This window comes from Oreochromis niloticus, linkage group LG3 (assembly GCF_001858045.2).
Source record: "Oreochromis niloticus isolate F11D_XX linkage group LG3, O_niloticus_UMD_NMBU, whole genome shotgun sequence".
NCBI classification, from domain to species: Eukaryota; Metazoa; Chordata; class Actinopteri; order Cichliformes; family Cichlidae; genus Oreochromis; species Oreochromis niloticus.
The window spans coordinates 15870467-15888655 of NC_031967.2; the positions used below are offsets into that span (position 1 = coordinate 15870467).

Sequence of the window (18189 nt, forward strand, 5' to 3'; positions counted from 1 at the left end):
ACTCTGATTTCCTGTGCCGCAGAAACTGTTTTTACGACGATCTTTGTTTACAAGACTTAATCAATTAGATTAAAACTGCTTTTCTCTGCTCCTTGTTTTTCCTTTCGCTTTTTTGTTTCGACCACACCAAATAAATAAATCAATAATAACAACAAAATAACAACAATAAAGCGAAAGTGCTGTGGTTTTCTAAAAAAAAAAAAAAAAAAAAAGTAGAACGAATGCTAGATTGAGTTTGTTTGATTAAACTTGTGGGCAAACTGTTAAATTAAGACTGTAGGAGATGTGAGTTGCTGCATACCTCCATTAAGTTAATCTCCCGTGCTCATTTCCTGTTGATATCCACAGCCTGCCTGCTTCACCACTGGGAAAGGAGGAGGGGGAGAGACTATGGCAGAGCCGGGCTTTGAGGATTTACAGCTGAGCCAGAATCTACCCCTCAGCCAGGATTCATTTAAAGAGCTGTGGGACAAGATTATACCGTGAGTAAAGTATTTATGTCAGATGCCATTTAAGAAAAAAAAAAAGTCAATTATTACTTCTACAATGTGACTGAATCTCTGTCTGTCTGTTTGGACACTATCTCAACTTGAACAGCAGTACAGCAGGTCATGAAGAAACCTGGAGGTCAGATGGCACCATGGAGATGCTTCAGGTGTGATTACCCGACCTTCTGCAGAATAGCATCTTTAAAGATTTGTAGAGATTCCTGTGACTTCAACCTGCATGTTTATTCATGGAAGCAAACTGACTTCCCTTTCTGTTTCCAGCTCATCACTGACCACCAATTGGCCGAAAACTTTGATGAAAATCTCTTTGAGCTTCCAAATGACATTTTACATAAAGATGGCATTACACCCCCGGCCTCCACCGTACCGGTTACAACTGATTATCCTGGCGAATGTGGGTTTCAGCTGAGATTTCAAAAGTCTGGAACAGCAAAATCAGTGACTTCAACTGTAAGTTATGGTTCATCTGACCTCTGAAAACGTTATAACTGTACTTGTAGTTTTCTTTCTTTTTTTAACAAGATGATAAATGTTATTTGTCTCACATCTGTTTTAATTGGTGTGAAACAAACGACCAAAAATGTCACCAGGAATTTTAACATAATGGGAATTTTAACTGAATCCAAGTAATTAAACAAAGATGCATTATATATGTAAAGTTTGAAGGTGCTCTCAGTCGATTATTCTGCAACCACATGACATGGAGCAGAAAGCTGCTTTTTGAGGCTTTCGCCACAGATAAAGAAGACCTTGAGAGCTGCTTTTAGTTTAGGCACCAGTTGCTGAACTTAGTTTTGGTAGTTTTTTTTTTTATGCAGAAGGGCGTATTTTATTTGTTTTGTAACTGTTTTAATTTAATAAAACAAGTTAAACTCTCATATAGAGTTTAAAATGTGGAGGCTCTTTAATGAAAAGGTCTTAAATGAGTAAAGTCACTGCTTTTAAGTTACCCCTTGATTGTTAAGATGAAGAACAAAACATCTTACCTTGGCTTTTTATTAAAAATCCATTCTTTGGTATCGGTCATTGTGCCATTCATGTGGAATCTTATTCATTGTGACGATTCGCTAAAATTTAACTTCCACAGTCAGTTGCTGCATTTGAAGAGCCAATAGTGTTGAAGTCTTCACAGTGACTCACCATGTAGTGCAATGCGGTTGGCTAGCTCAGTTAAAGTTAGGGTGCTCTGCAGTGTAATCCCCCGCCACCCCCGCCACTTGCTCTGGTCTGCAGGAGAAGTGCCTTCTGCTTGCAAAGCGCTGCTCTGACATGACGGGACATGTTCCTGCACCATCAGAACAGAAAGGGTTAAAGTTTTAATCTGGTTCATTTTGCTTTGCTGCTTAGAAAAGTTAATGTATTTAATTTGGGATTATTTTGTTTTAGGGTAGAAAGACTAGTTGAACATTTGGATCTGTTTGAGATTGAAGATTTAAACATTTTTTTTTTAATTTTTTTTTTTGTCTTTGGTGAGCATTTCAATCCAGAAATATGTTATTAACGAAACTTCTTATTTTTATTTTTTATGAAGTACTCAGAGGTGCTCAACAAACTGTACTGTCAGCTGGCAAAGACCAGTCCCATTGAGGTGCTGGTGAGCAAGGAGCCTCCTCAGGGTGCTGTACTCAGGGCCACCGCCGTGTACAAGAAGACGGAGCATGTGGCTGATGTTGTTCGCAGATGTCCCCATCACCAGAACGCGGACTGTAAGGGACACTTTACTTTACAGCAAATTTTTTTTTTTTTTTTTTTTTTTTTTTTTTAGGGGGGGGAGCAAATTGGTTGAAATATGACTGAGCAGAAGAGTTGGAGGTGGATTGAAGGGATGCATCGATTCTGATTGTTAGGAATGATGCCAAGGCAACAATGTGGCAAATTTCAAATTAATTTGGGAGTACAAAAAACCCTTCATTTATTAAAAACAAGTCTTTGCAATTGTCATCACACCATATTTAAATAATTAACTAGTGCAAAACTAACACAGACTACACAGTAAATGTAGTCTTGCCTAACTGTCGGTGCATCCCTGACTATTTCAATTTGTTTTAATCTGTCGTCTATTCAGCTGCGGAGCATCGCAGCCATCTGATCAGAGTGGAGGGCAATCAGAGGGCTCAGTATTTTGAAGATCGACACACAAAGAGACACAGTGTGACTGTACCATATGAGCCCCCACAGGTATGACTGCCCAACTGTGTTCACTCTGAGGTGCACATCCCTGCTTTTTCTACACTACTTTGATTTGTACCCATTCATGTTTCCTCCTTTGGTCTCATTAAATTTGTCAGTGGATGGATGGATGAAGTGTTACTGGGATAAATCTAGAGCTGCAAGAGCTCTAGACGTTTTTGAACACACACCCACACAGGTCAGGGTAGGGGTACGATTTACACATAAGTTGAATACTTTCACTTTTATACAGGTGTGCATTTCTTCAGTGGAGTTTCATACAGATTACATATAATAATCAATCATCCAAAAAAAGACTTAATTTTCATGATCTTGCTATAACTTGATATGTAATAAGTTGTACTTTTACAATATAAAAAAATGTGGTCTCTTTTTTTTACTTTGGAAAGAACAGTGCAGACTAACACTGGTGTTTGTAATGCCACATAAAGGTGTGTGTGTGTGTGTGTGTGTGTGTGTGTGTGTGTGTGTGTGTGTGTGTGTGTGTGTGTGTGTGTGTGTGTGTGTGTGTGTGTGTGTGATAAATGCTCTTAGAAAAGGGTTTTTCTTTTTTTTTTTTCGTTTTCTTGGATGTGTGTCCTATTACCTTTTAACTCTAGTTGCGTGAGCCAGAAGTACATTTTAATATTTATACTCTTCCTGTTTCAGTTGGGCTCAGAGATGACCACCATCCTGCTGAGCTTCATGTGCAACAGCTCCTGCATGGGCGGGATGAACCGCAGACCTATCCTCACCATCCTGACCCTGGAGAGTCCAGAGTAAGTCAGTCTTTTCTCATGTGGTCAGAAGGGCAGCAGAAACCATTTCTCTGGTGATGTTGTTTAACAGGTCATCTTGGTTTTTGGTCTATTTTATCTTTAAAACTGCTCGAGAAAAGTCTCATCTTACAGTTTGTTTGTGCAGCAGAGAAAAGCCGTTTGATCCTTACTGCATTGCATGTGCTTCTCTAGGGGGCTGGTTTTGGGCCGGAGGTGCTTCGAGGTGCGCGTCTGTGCTTGTCCAGGCAGGGACCGTAAAACTGAGGAGGACAATAAACAGAAGAAGGAGAGCGGCACCAAAGAGATGAAAAAACGAAGTACGTTTATGCTGCTTTACGCTGGATTCAATTTCTGTTCTTGTTTTGTTTTCTTCCTGACCTCACTGATTTATTTATCTCCTAACCAGAGAGTGCTCCACCTCCTGACACGTCCACAAAGAAGTCCAAATGTACCTCCAGTGCTGAGGAGGAAGACAAGGAGGTTTTTCTCCTCCCTGTAAGTAAATATGCATACAAATACACTGAAATTCTCTCTCAGCCTTTCAATTTCATGACTGTCCTCTAATTTCTGCCGCAGGTTCGTGGGCGTGAGCGTTATGAGATGTTGAAGAAGATCAATGACGGTTTGGAGCTGCTTGACAAGGACAGGTAGGATGCACCCTGGAAACTTTTATTGGATATGACAACAGCTACTGCAAACTGACAACAACAGGGAGTCAGTCTCAGCTCGTTCCACTTGTCAGGTGTGCCTTTGGGCTTTACTGCAGTAGAATTTATCCTGTTTTCATCATAACCTGGAGTCTCCTAATCCTGACACTAGAGGTCGCTGTGTGTGGTTGTTAACCATGAAGCACATACCAGCATAGCTCCACATTAAGTATTGTTTATGATGCTCACACTATAGCTAAACAGAGCTTTTTGTAATAAATTAGCCGTGTCGTTTTGATGGTCCGTCTGTTTTTCATGTTGTATGAAAACAAAGTTGAACCTCTGGTTTCACATTGTTTGATGTGAGCACTTTTAAACTACTGTAAACATGGCATTGCTACAATGTAGGGTGAATACCAGTATTATATCAGGTGTGTAAGTATAGGGTGACATGTCCACAGTTAATGTAGAGATCAGAATTGGCCGCATGAGGGTTCTAATTTAAAACAAACAAACTCCTTACAGGGAGAAACTTTAGGGTTATACAGATGCAGCTCAGTGCTTTCTGAGTTTTACCGTCACGGTAATTATAGATGAAAACAAAAATGAAGCATCCAGTGTTGAATACCCAAAGGTAGGGTAGAGTAAATTAACATGGGCTATTCAATTGGCTATGCCATGGTTTTGTTGTGTTTGCTACCTGTAACCTTTTGGGTATTTAAAGCGGAAGTAATGCTTTTGGTTTAGCAGCTTGGATGAGTGTACTGGGATGTACATTGATCCTAAATATCTTGCATCATTTTATAACCCTGCTTTCTCTCTGCAGCAAAAGCAAGTCAAAGGTCTCAGTGAAGCATGAGGTTCCCGTGCCCTCCAGTGGAAAGAGGCTGCTGCAGAGAGGAGAGAGGAGTGACAGCGACTAAGATGCCCGTCACCTTCATTTTGAAAACAAACGTCACGTCTTTGTCTGAGCCTTCAGGTCTATTTCAGGTTTTAAATGCCCATTTAAAAACCAAAATGCCATCCTGCCTCAGTTAAAAAGGTTCTTAAAACTGTACTGCCTGTACTCAGTCACTGTACACTGACATACTGTTGTGTTCAGTTATGTTTTTCTTTTTTTTTTTTTTTAAAAATGTTTTTGAGAAAAACCTGTGTTCTTAATTGGGTTGGAGCCGTTCAACATGGTTTGAGTGAGATTATGAACGATCCTTGTCATAACGAGTCACTGCCGTTTATTTAAATAAAGTTCAAAGCTAGGCTTGGAAAACTTGAATGGAATTTGCTCCTGATGTTGCTGTATTACTGTGCTACAGTCCTGTTGCACCATATAATTTTTAAACAGATATCTAGTTTGCATGATTGTCTGGGAAATGCAACCACCTCTGCCCAACCTTGATTCATATGCAATGTGTAATCATGTCTGCAGTGTAAAACAGAACTAACCCATAGTATTAACTGATCATTCTTTAGTGGGGCTTTTTTTTTTTTTTTTTTTTTTTTCTAAATGCGGATGTATCAGTTTTCACTGTCACCATTTTTTGTTTGCCTGTTGTGGGGAACATTTTTATTTTTTATTATCAGTTAGATTTGGTAGATGAGGGGCTGGCTGGATCATCCCCTGAACTAACAGTCTTTTAGTGTAGATTTTATTACAGGAGAAAAAATAAGTGTCTGATTTGTAAAAGTTAGTGTTACTTGAGTAGTCGCACACAGTAAACAGATGCAATGACAACAAAACCTTTTTTTCTTCCCCTTTTGGACCTTTTTCATAAAAAGTAAATGTGAGCTGTCATGTTGATGTCCCCGCTGACCAAACCGTTTTTACACTGCCAACAAAATGTGTTAAAAGGCATTCCTTATTATTTTTGATTAGTTTGGGAAAATAGTTTTGTATAAGAGGGTTTCTCTATATTTTTCTGTTGTTTTTCACTTTTGTATTGTACTAATTACTTTTTGTGTAACTTTAAGCTTTAACGTGAAATAAATGCGATAAGGATCACTGTGGTGTTGTGTTCTGTTGGACAGCATAAACAAATATTTTTCTGTGCTTTGCAAGTCTGGATTATAAATGCAAAGCTGGTGCTGTTTAAAGGTTCCTACAGTTGAATGGAGCCTTGTGACACCAGTCAAATGTGCGGTTTATAACCGGTTTTATTTGCCAGCATCACAGAGAGGTCACAAGAGATGCATCGTCTGTAGACTGGGTGAGTGGTGAGGCATCAAGTATTTCACCTTTTGGCTGTTGTCTTTGATTAGCTGGAGTTTTTAGTCACTTTGTTTCTTTTGTTTAATTTATTTTTTTCCCCCTCTTCTGATACAGTATCAGGCTGGGAGCGTACAGAGCGCCAATATGGCGAAGTTTCAGGTGAAATTCTGCATTTTACTGTGCTGTGGTGAGTATTTAGTTTATTTAGAAAAATTTGATCTGTATGTCAGAAAATATTTTGTGAGACTGTGTACAACAAGGAGACATCAAGTCCAGACTTTTAGGAATATGATAGTCCTGTATTTTCATCCTATGTGATAACTGCTGTCAGTTTATTAACATCCTGCGATCCTGTATCCTTATGTGGGAACATTACATTTTGGCTTCTCTGCACCCTGTACTCAATTCTGCGTGAAAACCGATGTTTTAATTGAGCCATAACGCAGACCACTGCTGTTCACTGCTGTGCTTTAACTTTTTAATGCTCAGTTCTTGTAAAATCAAGTTAAACCTGAGGGTTGTCTTCCAATTTACAAACAGCATAATACTTCAGTGAGGGTTTACCCCCCAAAAAAGTCTTGCTTTGATGGTCACAAAGCAAGAGATGGATATATACAAAGTTATCACAGCTTTTTCTAAGTGTCGAGGACTGGAATGAGAAACATAATCAAGAAAATCAAAGAGAGCCACACAGTACAGAACAAGCCTGACAGAGGCAGGAAGCAAATGGTTTCAAAGACACCACAAAGAAAACTAGTGGAAGATGTGCCTAAAGATCCCAGAACAAACCCTAACCCGGGGATTTCTCGGAGACGTGTGTGAGACTAGTTTAAAACTACAATAAACGAATGCAGCCTGTTATCCAGCAATAAAAGATACACGGTTGACTATTAGCAAGAGGGAGGCTAATAATTTCGACCCTGGTAGTTTTGGGGAAATGACAGTAAAACGATAAAGTAATGTTAATCTAAAATTAAGATGTTTGGAATACTAGTGTTAAAGATTCTATGCACTGTGTAACAAGATTTGGGGATATACTTTAAAAAATGTTTTAAATATTGTGGATAATAATTCTGTCCTCATCTGTACTTTAAAACACTACTTTTTGTTCAAAGATGATACTGAAGTGTGGGTAATAGGACTGGGAGCATGTTTGTGTGAAAGTGTTCTTATAGCCACCATTTAAAGGTATTTTAATCTGAAAATGTTCATGTTTTTTAGATCTGTTATTCCACTCACTACACTACATGGTATTATAGTCTCTGTAATCATAGTGCAAATACAAGATGACCCCAGCATTGCGAAAACTCTGGAAAAAAAAGCTAGTTATGCTTCCTGATTGGTTGACTGATAACTTGGAAAGCCTTTAAAAACGCAAACAAGCAAACCTTTGTCTGCCGTTTCCTTCCTCAGCTCTGACGTCGATGTACAGCGATGCACAGCGAGAGTATTTCATCCAGCGCAAAAATCTCACCTGGGTTGACGCCCGAAACTACTGTCAGGTACAGGCTAAACCTGAAGTTTATGCACTAACAGGCTGAAGCATGAAGCTGAGCTCTACGACGTCAGTTTTATTCACTAAGGCGGATATGTGAGAGGGGATTCAATATGGAACTTAAAAAAATTCAGACTTGCCATTGTGTGCAGTACAGATTGGAAGATTTGTTTTCTTCACTGTCATTTAGATTCAGTTATGATCAAGATTTAACTTTATTTCTGGCTGTTTTTAAGAAATTATTATTATAGTTGCTTTTTTGAGTAGCTTTGATTTCAAGTAGAAATAAAGCAAGATGACTGAGAAATTCATTGTTGTTCAATTCAGCTTTATTTAAATAGGGACAAATCACAAAAACCTTAAGGTGCTTCATATTGTAAGGTTAAAACCCTACAATCAAGAGACCCCTTATGAGCAAGCAGTATCCAACAGGAAAAACTCTTTTGATAGGAACAAATGTCCTTTCGGGTTATCTGGTTTAAGGCTTGTATTTATGAGTCCAAGTATAGTTTAAGTAGCTGCTCTGAGTTGGCACACAGTATTGCAGATAACAAAGTGGTACGCTCTTGTAAACTTTGTTACAGCGCTTTCAGAAGATGTTTTAGAGCACTGAATTTTTGTTTCCAGTGCTGTGTAGTGCACTATTTTTTAAAGTAGTGGTTTAAAGTAGCTGCTTATTGGAATTTTATTAACAAATGATCAGACAAAAGAGTGTTTCCAGGAAAAAAAAAATGTTAGGTGTTCAGTTTCTATGCCATATGGGCTCATTTATATATTCAGAGGAGCAAATTTAGACTAACAATACATTCAATGCTATGTTGAAGTGTTAAAGTTCAGTGTTAAATGCTGTCATTATCAGCATCTATATAGATTTTTTTTTCAGAGATGAAGGCACTTATGACTTTTTTTGCCTGGCAATTAGCTTCACTAGCAACATCCTTCCACCACATTAGCAGAATTTCACAGTGCTGCACTTCGCTCTTTGAAATACACTGTTTGTCTCAGTTGAGTTGATGGTCAGAAAACCTCTTCACCTTGCTTGGGCTGCTGACATCTAGCATCGTCGTCCTAATCTAGCAAAGCCATAAAAAGGGCAGCTTTTCCAATGGTTTGCATTTTTACCCCTCAGCCATAAAAGACCGATGAGGTAATGTCATCACCCAGCCTGACGGGGGCGCAGGTTGGCGGTGTGGAAATGCAAGTTTGTGGATGCGATAACTCAAGAAGCAACTGACATAGGAGTTTGAAATTGATATCTAAGAATCTCAGTTTGAATCTCAGTGACCGTGAACTCAAGGTCAGAGGTAAAGTTTTCTGAAAATCTTGTGAAATGTGATAACTAGAGAACAAGGCAACATAGGATTTTAAAACTGATACCATAGGTGTATCTACTAAGAGACAGGTGACCATCAGTATTTTCCAACTTCTTTTCCTGGTGGTCGTTACTGGGTTTGAGATCATCCTCTGTATCAAACAGACCCTTTTTTATATTTTCCAATTACGGCCTGAATGGATTTAGGTTCCCTTTGATGAAAGGATATCAATACCTACAAAGTAGTGGCAAAGGAAATTTAAGTTTTTGTACACCTGTATCACAGGAATAATAGAAACATGACTTGCCTAACATTTGGAAACCTTGGTTATGGATTAGACTAGCAGCTGTTTGTTAACTTAGAATAGCCTAAATGCTAGCAACAGGCATTCAGTATGCAAAACTCAGTATGCAAAACTGACGTACCGGGTTATATTTGAAGCAAAAAAGTGTTTTTAGTGGTGCTTGTGTCGACTGTGTGCTTACCTGTGTGTTTAAATGCGGCGGATATATCTTTAGCACAGGTTGTATCAAACATCATCTTGCAGTTTAGAGCCATGAGCCACATCTATTGGTATATGTGAGCAATTTTAAACACTGGTCTAAGACTTAAGACAAAATCTACTAGTATATAAATTTGTAGCGCTTTTCCTGTCATTTTTCTCAGCTTTATAGATTTAATCTAAATTGTTAAAGAAAACCATCTCATAACATGAAATGCTCTCCAGTCTTTGGCCCATCTATAAAAGACTGACGGTAGCTTTTTGTGTGTGGCCAGGCCTGCTTCAAAGAGCTGGTGACACTGACTCCAGACAACAGTCAGGCCCTTGCCCGGAACGTCACCTCTGACCACTGGATCGGTCTTCGCAAGAACTTTAACTTCAAAAACAACTCTATCGACAACTCCACCGGCGACTTAACCAGCACTGTTGCAAGCTACACAGAAAGCTCCTTCACCGCACACTATATCAACGGCAGTGACTCCAGCAGCCCCATTATGAACTGGACTCGGTGGGCCAATGGGGATCCCCTAGCGTTCCAAAACTGGTACCCTGGCTGGCCGCTGCCTAAACCTTCCCCAAAACCTCCCAACAAAACCGTGTGCTGCAGCTGCTCCTGCACATGCCCAGCAAGGCCAACAACACCCATGACTACAAACGCAGAATTTACAACGCCCAACACGACAACAACACAATCAGGACATAATGTGACAAGTTGGAGTCATGACCCGGCTGAAACAACTGAATTCACACCAGACTTCACGTCTACCGACGAAAGTACAACACACGTAACAGGAACAAAAAACATGACAACTCAGAGAACTACTCCATATTTCAGCACAAGTGCACCCTGGACGACCGCTGAGATGCCATTAGCAGCACAGTGTGAGAAGTCGCCTGTGCCGGAGCCACAAGAACCTGAAGATGAAGACGACAGTAACGATAAGAATTACATTGAAGACTCGTGTGTGGCCATGCTCAGCTTTGGGCCGTGGATTGAAAAGAGCTGCCTGGAGCTTCTGCCATTTATTTGTTATGAAGGTAGGTCATAAACTGTATGGGTGCACAGATGCAGATACCTGCTAATTTATCACACAAATAAAATACTACAGTTAAAACTAAGGCCACCCTTAATGCTTCCATTTAGGAATTTAGAGGTTAAGTTATAGCCAGATGCTGTGAGCACTTTAGGTGTGTCTAAACACAGTGCTGCAAGTAGTGGACGTGTTGCCAAATTCACCCGATGGCCAGACTGTGCAATGAAAAACTGCAAAGACCCCAAGAGTTACAGTTAGCATGTTAAATGTTAAAGTTTATGACAGTACAATTAGAAAAAGACTGAACAAGTATGGTAGACGTGTTACCAGGAGAAAGACTGTTCTTTCTAAAAGATCATGACACCACGGCTTAGGTTTGTAAAGCACCATTTGAACAAAGCTCTGAAACAATGTCCTTTGGACAGGTGAGACCTAGGTGGCAATTTCTGGCTATAATGTACAGCACTATGGCTAATCATCTCCACTTCTTTTGGATCGAACCAAACAGCATATCAGTGCAAATACCTCATACCAGCAATCAAGCACAGTGGTGGTGGTGGGGTGACGATTTGGGCTTGTCTTGCAGTCACTGAGTCAAGCTCCTCTGAGTTCTCCTCAAAGTGTTCTACAGTCAAATATGAAACCATTTGTTTGGCAGCTAAAGTTTAACTGAATCTGATTCAGTGCATGAAAAACACTAATCACCTCACTCTGCTGATGATCTAGCCACTTCATCAGATTTAGGCTAATATGATTGACCTTTTTGAGGCAATACTTTAAATTCGCCAAGTATCCAGATCCAGATTTGTTGAATGCAAAATCATACATAACACTCATAGTTGCCTGTTTAGTATAGTGGGTCTAGACAAGAGTAGGCCTACTAAAACAATAAAACACAGGTTAAGACCATAAATTCATTTATTTTTTTTATATTTAAAGAGTAGGAGTAGATTTATTCTGTCATAATCAGATATATGATGTTTTAATTCATTATAGGCTCAGAACATTGAGTAAACTTAATCTCAGTATCTTAATGTCCACTTTATATTTCCTGCCAATAAAAGCCCTTGAATATTCCTTATTGCTTTAACTGTAGGTGACTTTATTACACATAGCTTAAACAATCATTTAGAGGAAGTAAGTTTTATACACCACACGTTTTATTTTAGTATCTCCCTCCTCAACTCTTTGGGGCATTTGTCCTTGCCTTCATGTTGCTGTCTAAGTAATATTCTTCATCATGTTTTCAAACAGATCGCTTCATGGGACAAGTCAGCGTCACCAATATAACTTTTGAGAGCGCCAACCTGACATGGATGGTTGCACCGGGCGATATCAGCCATTACCGGGTAGAGGTCAAAGGTCAAAAGGATAACAAAACATGGGTGTTTAACCACACTGCTTTGACCTGTGGCCTCTCCAACCTGACAGCAGGCACCTCCTACTCGGTTCAGGTGTTCCCCGTCAAGTGTGAAAGAGACCTTAACCCGGAGAACGCCACCTTCTACACCAGTGAGTTTCAATGGACGTGAGAAATATAGATTTATTTACGCACCTGTTCACCTGCTTATAGTTCTGATAATATACCCCGAACAGCATCATGTAAACACCCAGAACAACACTCACACTTAAGATCACGAATTTGCCGTTATTGCACTACATGGTATATTTAAGTTTACCCAAAGTTTATGTTTTTCTTTTCTTTATGCTTTCCCCATCTGAGCCTGGTTCAGCCTGACGTTTACAAAAAAAAAAAGAGAGAGACACTGATGATATCTGTGTTTTTTTTCAGTACCTAAGGCAGTCACAAACCTGACAGTCAGTTCTGTGGAGAAAAACTCTGTGTTTCTGAGCTGGGAAAAACCAGAGGGAAACGTGGATTTCTATCGTCTGACTTACGAGACCAACACTGTTAAGGTGACAACAGAGACAGAAACAGTTAAGGATTTGATACCTGGAACCCCCTACAATTTCACTGTCGTCTCGGGAGTCAATGATGCATCTAAGTGGAGTTATGAAGCTCATGTCTCAGCGTGTACCAGTGAGTTTTTGCTCATTCTTTGTCGTGTATACGTCTGTGCTACACATGTAACATTCATATCTGTTTTTCTTCTGTTAGTAGCAGGAAGTGTAATATGTGATTGAAAACAGCGAAAGGCACCGAAAAGCTTGTTCGTGCTTAAACGAGGAAGCGGTTTACAGTTTGTCCTTTCTTGCTAACATAACATGAAATTCAAATCAGCAAAGGCAAATGAGAGAAACTGCTGACGTGAAGAGAGGCACCTGTAAAGTTTTCCTGGTGGATGTGTCTGTTTTGTGCTCATCTGTTTGTTCCTGATTTCAGAGCCTGATAAGGTTTACAACCTGATAGTGTCTAATAACACGGATCAGTCGATGGTGGTCAGATGGGATCGACCTGTGGGAAACTTCACAGATATCCGTGTGGTAGCTAAGAACTCAAGTGGAACGTATGTATTTGTGGAAATCCAGCCACACTGTATGATACACATTTTTCTCTAAGCAGAGTTCATGTTTCTCAGACTGTGAAGACAAAGTTTTGCACTCCTTCTATTTATTTTAAACTTATAGGAAGTTTGCCAAAAAATCAAATAGAATTAAAATAACAATATACGCATATGCAGCCTGTTGTGTTATTTTGTCATTTAGATTCCTTTGCTGTTTGAGGCTTTATTTTTGGAGAGATCAGCTGTAAAAATGCCCTAACTGTTGACTTTAAATGTAAATTTTAATTCCAGTCAGTGTTCCATGTATTTTTATTACATTTATTTGATTGGTATACATTGACTCTTTATACCCTCCCTCAAAATTCACAATGAAATAAAAAACCTGTGAAAAAGTTTCAACAGCAATTCTGCTTTCCAAAAATCACGATTTGGTCACTAGCCCAACTGGTCACTGTTTGGGTGTATGTCTCCTTCTGGACAGTGATGCGGTGATAGGTAGCTTCTGATTTTGAGGTTAACTGTCCCATCAGGTCTTCTTATTACAGCTGAATAGATCTTCATATTCAGCTGGATGAAAAGAAGAGTGGAGTTTTGGCTAAGAGCTTTAGTAACAGTTTCTCTTTGTGACAGGAGCCTGTTTACTGCAACTGTAAATCATACTCAGCAGAAGGAGATAGTAACAGGTCTGCCACCAGCCACACATATATTCATCTCTGTGACTGTGCGGGTCAACAAAGACCTGGTGGGAGAAACCGTAAATATTGACAGCTTCACAAGTAACTCTTTCTCACTGTTCAGATTTTTTTCATTGTTGATGCACAGAAACAAATAAACAGGAACTGTCCCACGCTACACTGATCGCCTCTAATCTGACTGCTTGTCTGTTTTGTAGCTCCTGGACCGATTTCAAATTTGATTTTGAATACAACTAATGACTCCCTCACCGCTACCTGGCTGCCTCCTAATGGTAGCGCCTTAAATTTCACAGTCGAGCTCAGCCTTGACCAGACACTTGTAAACACAAAAAATGTATCAGACACAAACATCACATTCAGTGGTCTGAAGAATGCTGCCAATTACTCTGTGGCCGTCTATGCAGTGAGTGGACAATTTAAGAGCACGGCAGAGTCCACCTACAAGTTCACCTGTGAGTCACTTTTGTCATCTTCTGTGGTCAGAGTTGTTTGGTTGCCACCACCAATGTTTACAAGCAGAAATATCTCAATTCTTATTCTAAAAAAGCAAATCTGTGAATGATTGTTACGCCACTGAGAAAACAGATTTGCACGCAGAGCTAAGTTGAAATTTTGATGTAAACTTCAGTGGCAGAAACGATCTATTTCATACAAGTCTGATTTATAAAAGCACAAAAAACATTACTTCATTACACTTATGTCAGGCCGACTTGACTGCAAAATAATAATGAGAAATGGCTTTCTAATTTTCTCCATCTTCTTTGATTTTAGTGCCAAATCCTCCTAGTCCTCCCAGAGCCAGTAGTATCAGTAAGGACAGCATCACCTTTGCCTGGGACGCACCTGGAAACACATCAACACCCACATATGGTGTCAAACTCAGCTCTAGCTTCTGGGGTCAGAGTTGGAGTAATACAACCTCTGACACCACGTTTACATTTCTTAACCTGACATCAGGGACCAACTATTCTTTCAGTGTGTACACAATCGCTGATGGACAGAAAAGTGCCTCAGTAGGCTGTGCAAATTTCACAGGTAAGATTTTTAGCTTGGAAGAAAAACTGTTAACAACATCATAGGTGACACTTGGCAGGAGTTAGCTCGTCACTTGCACTTTTTTTGAGCTTTTGTGGCGTTTTATTCAACTTTCATTGAAAGTTTCATTTTGTTTTGTGTGCTTTTGCAGTTTTTTTTCTGTATGCTGGTGTTTTCATAAGTTGCAGTGTGTTTGACCCTTCAGGGCCACTGTAGAAATAATCCTTATTATGGGAAACTGAAGAGAAGAGACTTTAATCAGTGATTTGCAAACTTTTCCAAAAAAACATCAAGATTAAAACTAGCTCTGCCTAAAATCGGTCACGGAAATTGACCGCCCCTGGTTCTGTTAAAAAGGAGTTTTTCCTTGCCACCATCGCCGAGTGCTTCCTCAAAGGGGTGTCGTTTGATTGCTCAGATTTTAGTGAAATAAGAGGAGTCTGTCTTGGATATGATTGGTTGCCATACTCCTTGACTTCATCATGGATTTTGATTCTCATTAGCTTGTGCAGTACAGAAAATAGTGACGAGAAAACTGCTGACTTTCTTTCTGTACTTCACACATGATTATGGGCTGCGTCAGGTTTGAACATCTTTTATTATCATTCCAACACCAGTATTCACATGAGGTGAAAATTGCACTTACATCCCATTTAAAAGCCAACAAGCGTAAGAAGACAAGAAGAAATATTCAAAAGCAAGGAATAGGACAATGTATTTACATCGTTCATTAAGTTTAAATAAGAAAATGCCAGACTCAGTTTTCAGAAATCAGTGTCTGGTGGATAGTCCCTAAGTCTCAGTCACAGATCTGTCACTGAGTATTAGGGACTTCTGGTTCAGAAGTTTTCTGCTTCCAAGATAAAACAGGCTATTTCTTATTTGATTTTAAATTTTTGAGGAGCTGAATTCAGTTATGGCTGTTGAAAAAGTTAATTGGCCACTTTCTCCATTAGATTTAGACAGCTGTGCTTTCCCCATGAATTGTAAGCATATGCATTCTCCTGTTTTTATGTTTGCATCATATGATAACATTTCAAGTAGCTGTCTAGCCTAGGTGGATTATTCCACCTCAAAAAGAAGTTCTGAGTCACAGAAAGGAACCAAAAGGAAAAACATGATTGTGTTTTATGTGACTTTGCTTTTTACTTAACTGTTTTTTTTCAAAAGGTGAAATCCAGACTCGAAGTAGAGGACAGATATAGTTAATATTATCTGATTTGAAATTTGATGATTGCATTTCATACCAGGCCACTTATCAAAACTGGATAAACAGTTCACAGAGACTGGCAATTTGAAAACCAGCAAATTAAGCCCTCAGGTCAATTTTTGCAAAATAAAGTAAATAGTAAATAAGTGATTAAAAAAAGTAAGTAAGAAATGTAAAGGTACTTATTTAGATCTCTTTTTTTTACTCAATTTGAACACCAGGCGGTACCAATTTTTTAACTTAACGTGATAGATGATAGATGGATTGAGTCTATAGTAAGTTGGAAAAACTACGCTTTGACACGCCACTTGGAGCAGCCAGGAATCAAACCAGAGACCAACAGATGACCCGCTCTACCTCCTGAGCCACTGCTGCTACATGCACTTTAGTCGTTTCTGGTTTCAGTTAAGATATTTATGTCTCAAACCTGACCTAATAGCGTATCATGAAAACTACAGCAAACCAACAATTTTAATCACCTTCAGTGACCCAAAATTTCACAAAGAGCAGAGAAATCCTTACAGCCTCTGCTCACCTGCTGGGTGAATGAGGCAAGTTGTGTAAAGCACTTTGAGGGCTCAGAAAGCGTAGAAAAGCACTATATAGCAACCAGTCCGTTTACCATTTACAGTGAGTGCGAGCTTTTATATGACTGATAGAAAACTCACTTGACAGACTGAGAGAAGTGTGGAAAAAACAAAATGCTATACAAGCAAAAGGTGACGGCTGGGAAACATGTCGGACCAGCTAGTCCAGGATTTTTATTTTTCTATCTGTAGCTGTATTTATTCCACCACATGCAAATTTTACCCATGAATGGAAGCATGCCAGTGCTTGCCTTTTCCCCTCCTGTTTGCACGTCTCACAGTCTCTGTTCGTTTCCCAGTTCCAGAACTACAGGAAATCAGCCTGTCGATGCTGTGCTCCTCGTCCGAGGCTCTCCTGTGTGATAACAACACAACAAGGACGGCTGTATTTAATCAGGTGAATCTGTCACCACTTGGACAAAAGCAGCATTTTGATTAGCCAAGTGTGCTGAGCTGTGGCTTCGGTGAAAGGTCTCAGCTTTGTGTTTTCAATTGTGCGTTGTTTTAATAGTGTTGTTTCTATTTGTGTGTTTTGCTACAGCTGAACAACACATTCAAGAATCTGTTGGACGGGCACATCGACTGGCATCTTGAGCACTAAAGGAAACAAGGATATGACACTTCGCGTTTCCTGCGATTTAGTCGTAAAAACTTAAAGGTTGTGCTTCAGTAAAATGTACAGCGACTTTTCTGATCAGAATTGTGATGCGTGATTACCTGCAATTATATTCATTTATTGATTAATTTTTATTTTTTTCATTTTGTAATAGGCAATAGGAATAAAGTAGATGACCAATCATTATTAAAATCAGCATTTTATTTGTTCTTTTTTTCACATCACCTTCTATTTTTTTCTTCTCGACCTGAAGTTTGTATGCTGAGGATGTTTTAAATAAACACACTATAATCTAACTGTGGTCTGGATCCTGTCACTGCATGTCACTGTAACACAGATATTTGTGTAAGGTTGACGTCACACCTTAAAGCATCTTCCATGATACCAAGTCGACTAACAGAAATAATATCCTCTCCTGCACTTGTTAGTTCTGAATTTATTACATTTCCAAACGGATCATAAATTACATATAATTGCTGATGATTGTTCAGCTGTTAAGATTTTATCAACATCAACAGTAAAAAAAGAAAAAAAAAAACCTCAGTCTGTGTATACTTGTTCTCTTAATTCTACATGCTTACAGACACTTCCCCTTTTTCCAAAAAACAACTCTTGTTGCTCAGTTTTTGAACAACAAATACGTCAACAGCGAGGACCTGATGCCCTCGAACATACTGCAGTTTTATGAGGTCAAGTACCATAAAACCAAGCACAAAGCTAAATGTCTGCGGTGCCTCTGTGCCTGCATATGTAACATCTATAACACTTCCAGGGTGTGAGCTGGTCCCTGTTAACACTTAAGTCACGCTGCGTTTAAGCAGTTATTCTCTGCACAGCTTCCTCTGCAGTGTGTCGGTAACAACTTTAACGCTCCAGAGTAAGAAAGCACACTGCAATATGAGGAAGGGGTGGAGTGATCACATTTTT

General features: G+C 39.3%; 2 protein-coding genes across 3 annotated transcripts; both read left to right on the plus strand.

Moving 5' to 3' along the window:
• The first annotated feature begins 354 nt into the window (after positions 1–354).
• tp53 (tumor protein p53) lies at positions 355–6103 on the plus strand. Of its 2 annotated transcripts, none has more exons than XM_025905404.1 (10): positions 355–482; positions 598–655; positions 771–959; positions 2041–2215; positions 2575–2687; positions 3348–3457; positions 3650–3774; positions 3864–3952; positions 4034–4104; positions 4931–6103. In XM_025905404.1, exons 1-10 carry the CDS (start codon positions 391–393, stop codon positions 5025–5027), a joined length of 1119 nt encoding a protein of 372 aa, XP_025761189.1. In that variant the 5' UTR covers positions 355–390; the 3' UTR covers positions 5028–6103. The 2 variants fall into 2 exon arrangements, with proteins under 2 accessions (XP_025761189.1, XP_025761190.1); XM_025905405.1 differs by having other exon boundaries at positions 601–655.
• Positions 6104–6194: 91 nt separating this feature from the next.
• Positions 6195–17558, plus strand: LOC102076163 (mucin-2). Its single transcript, XM_025905403.1, has 12 exons — positions 6195–6308; positions 6425–6497; positions 7724–7812; positions 9896–10658; positions 11909–12166; positions 12447–12695; positions 12999–13122; positions 13750–13895; positions 14012–14266; positions 14586–14849; positions 16946–17043; positions 17188–17558. The coding sequence occupies exons 2-12, from the start codon at positions 6455–6457 to the stop codon at positions 17245–17247; spliced, it is 2349 nt and encodes a 782-aa protein (XP_025761188.1). The 5' UTR covers positions 6195–6308; positions 6425–6454; the 3' UTR covers positions 17248–17558.
• Positions 17559–18189: the final 631 nt, after the last annotated feature.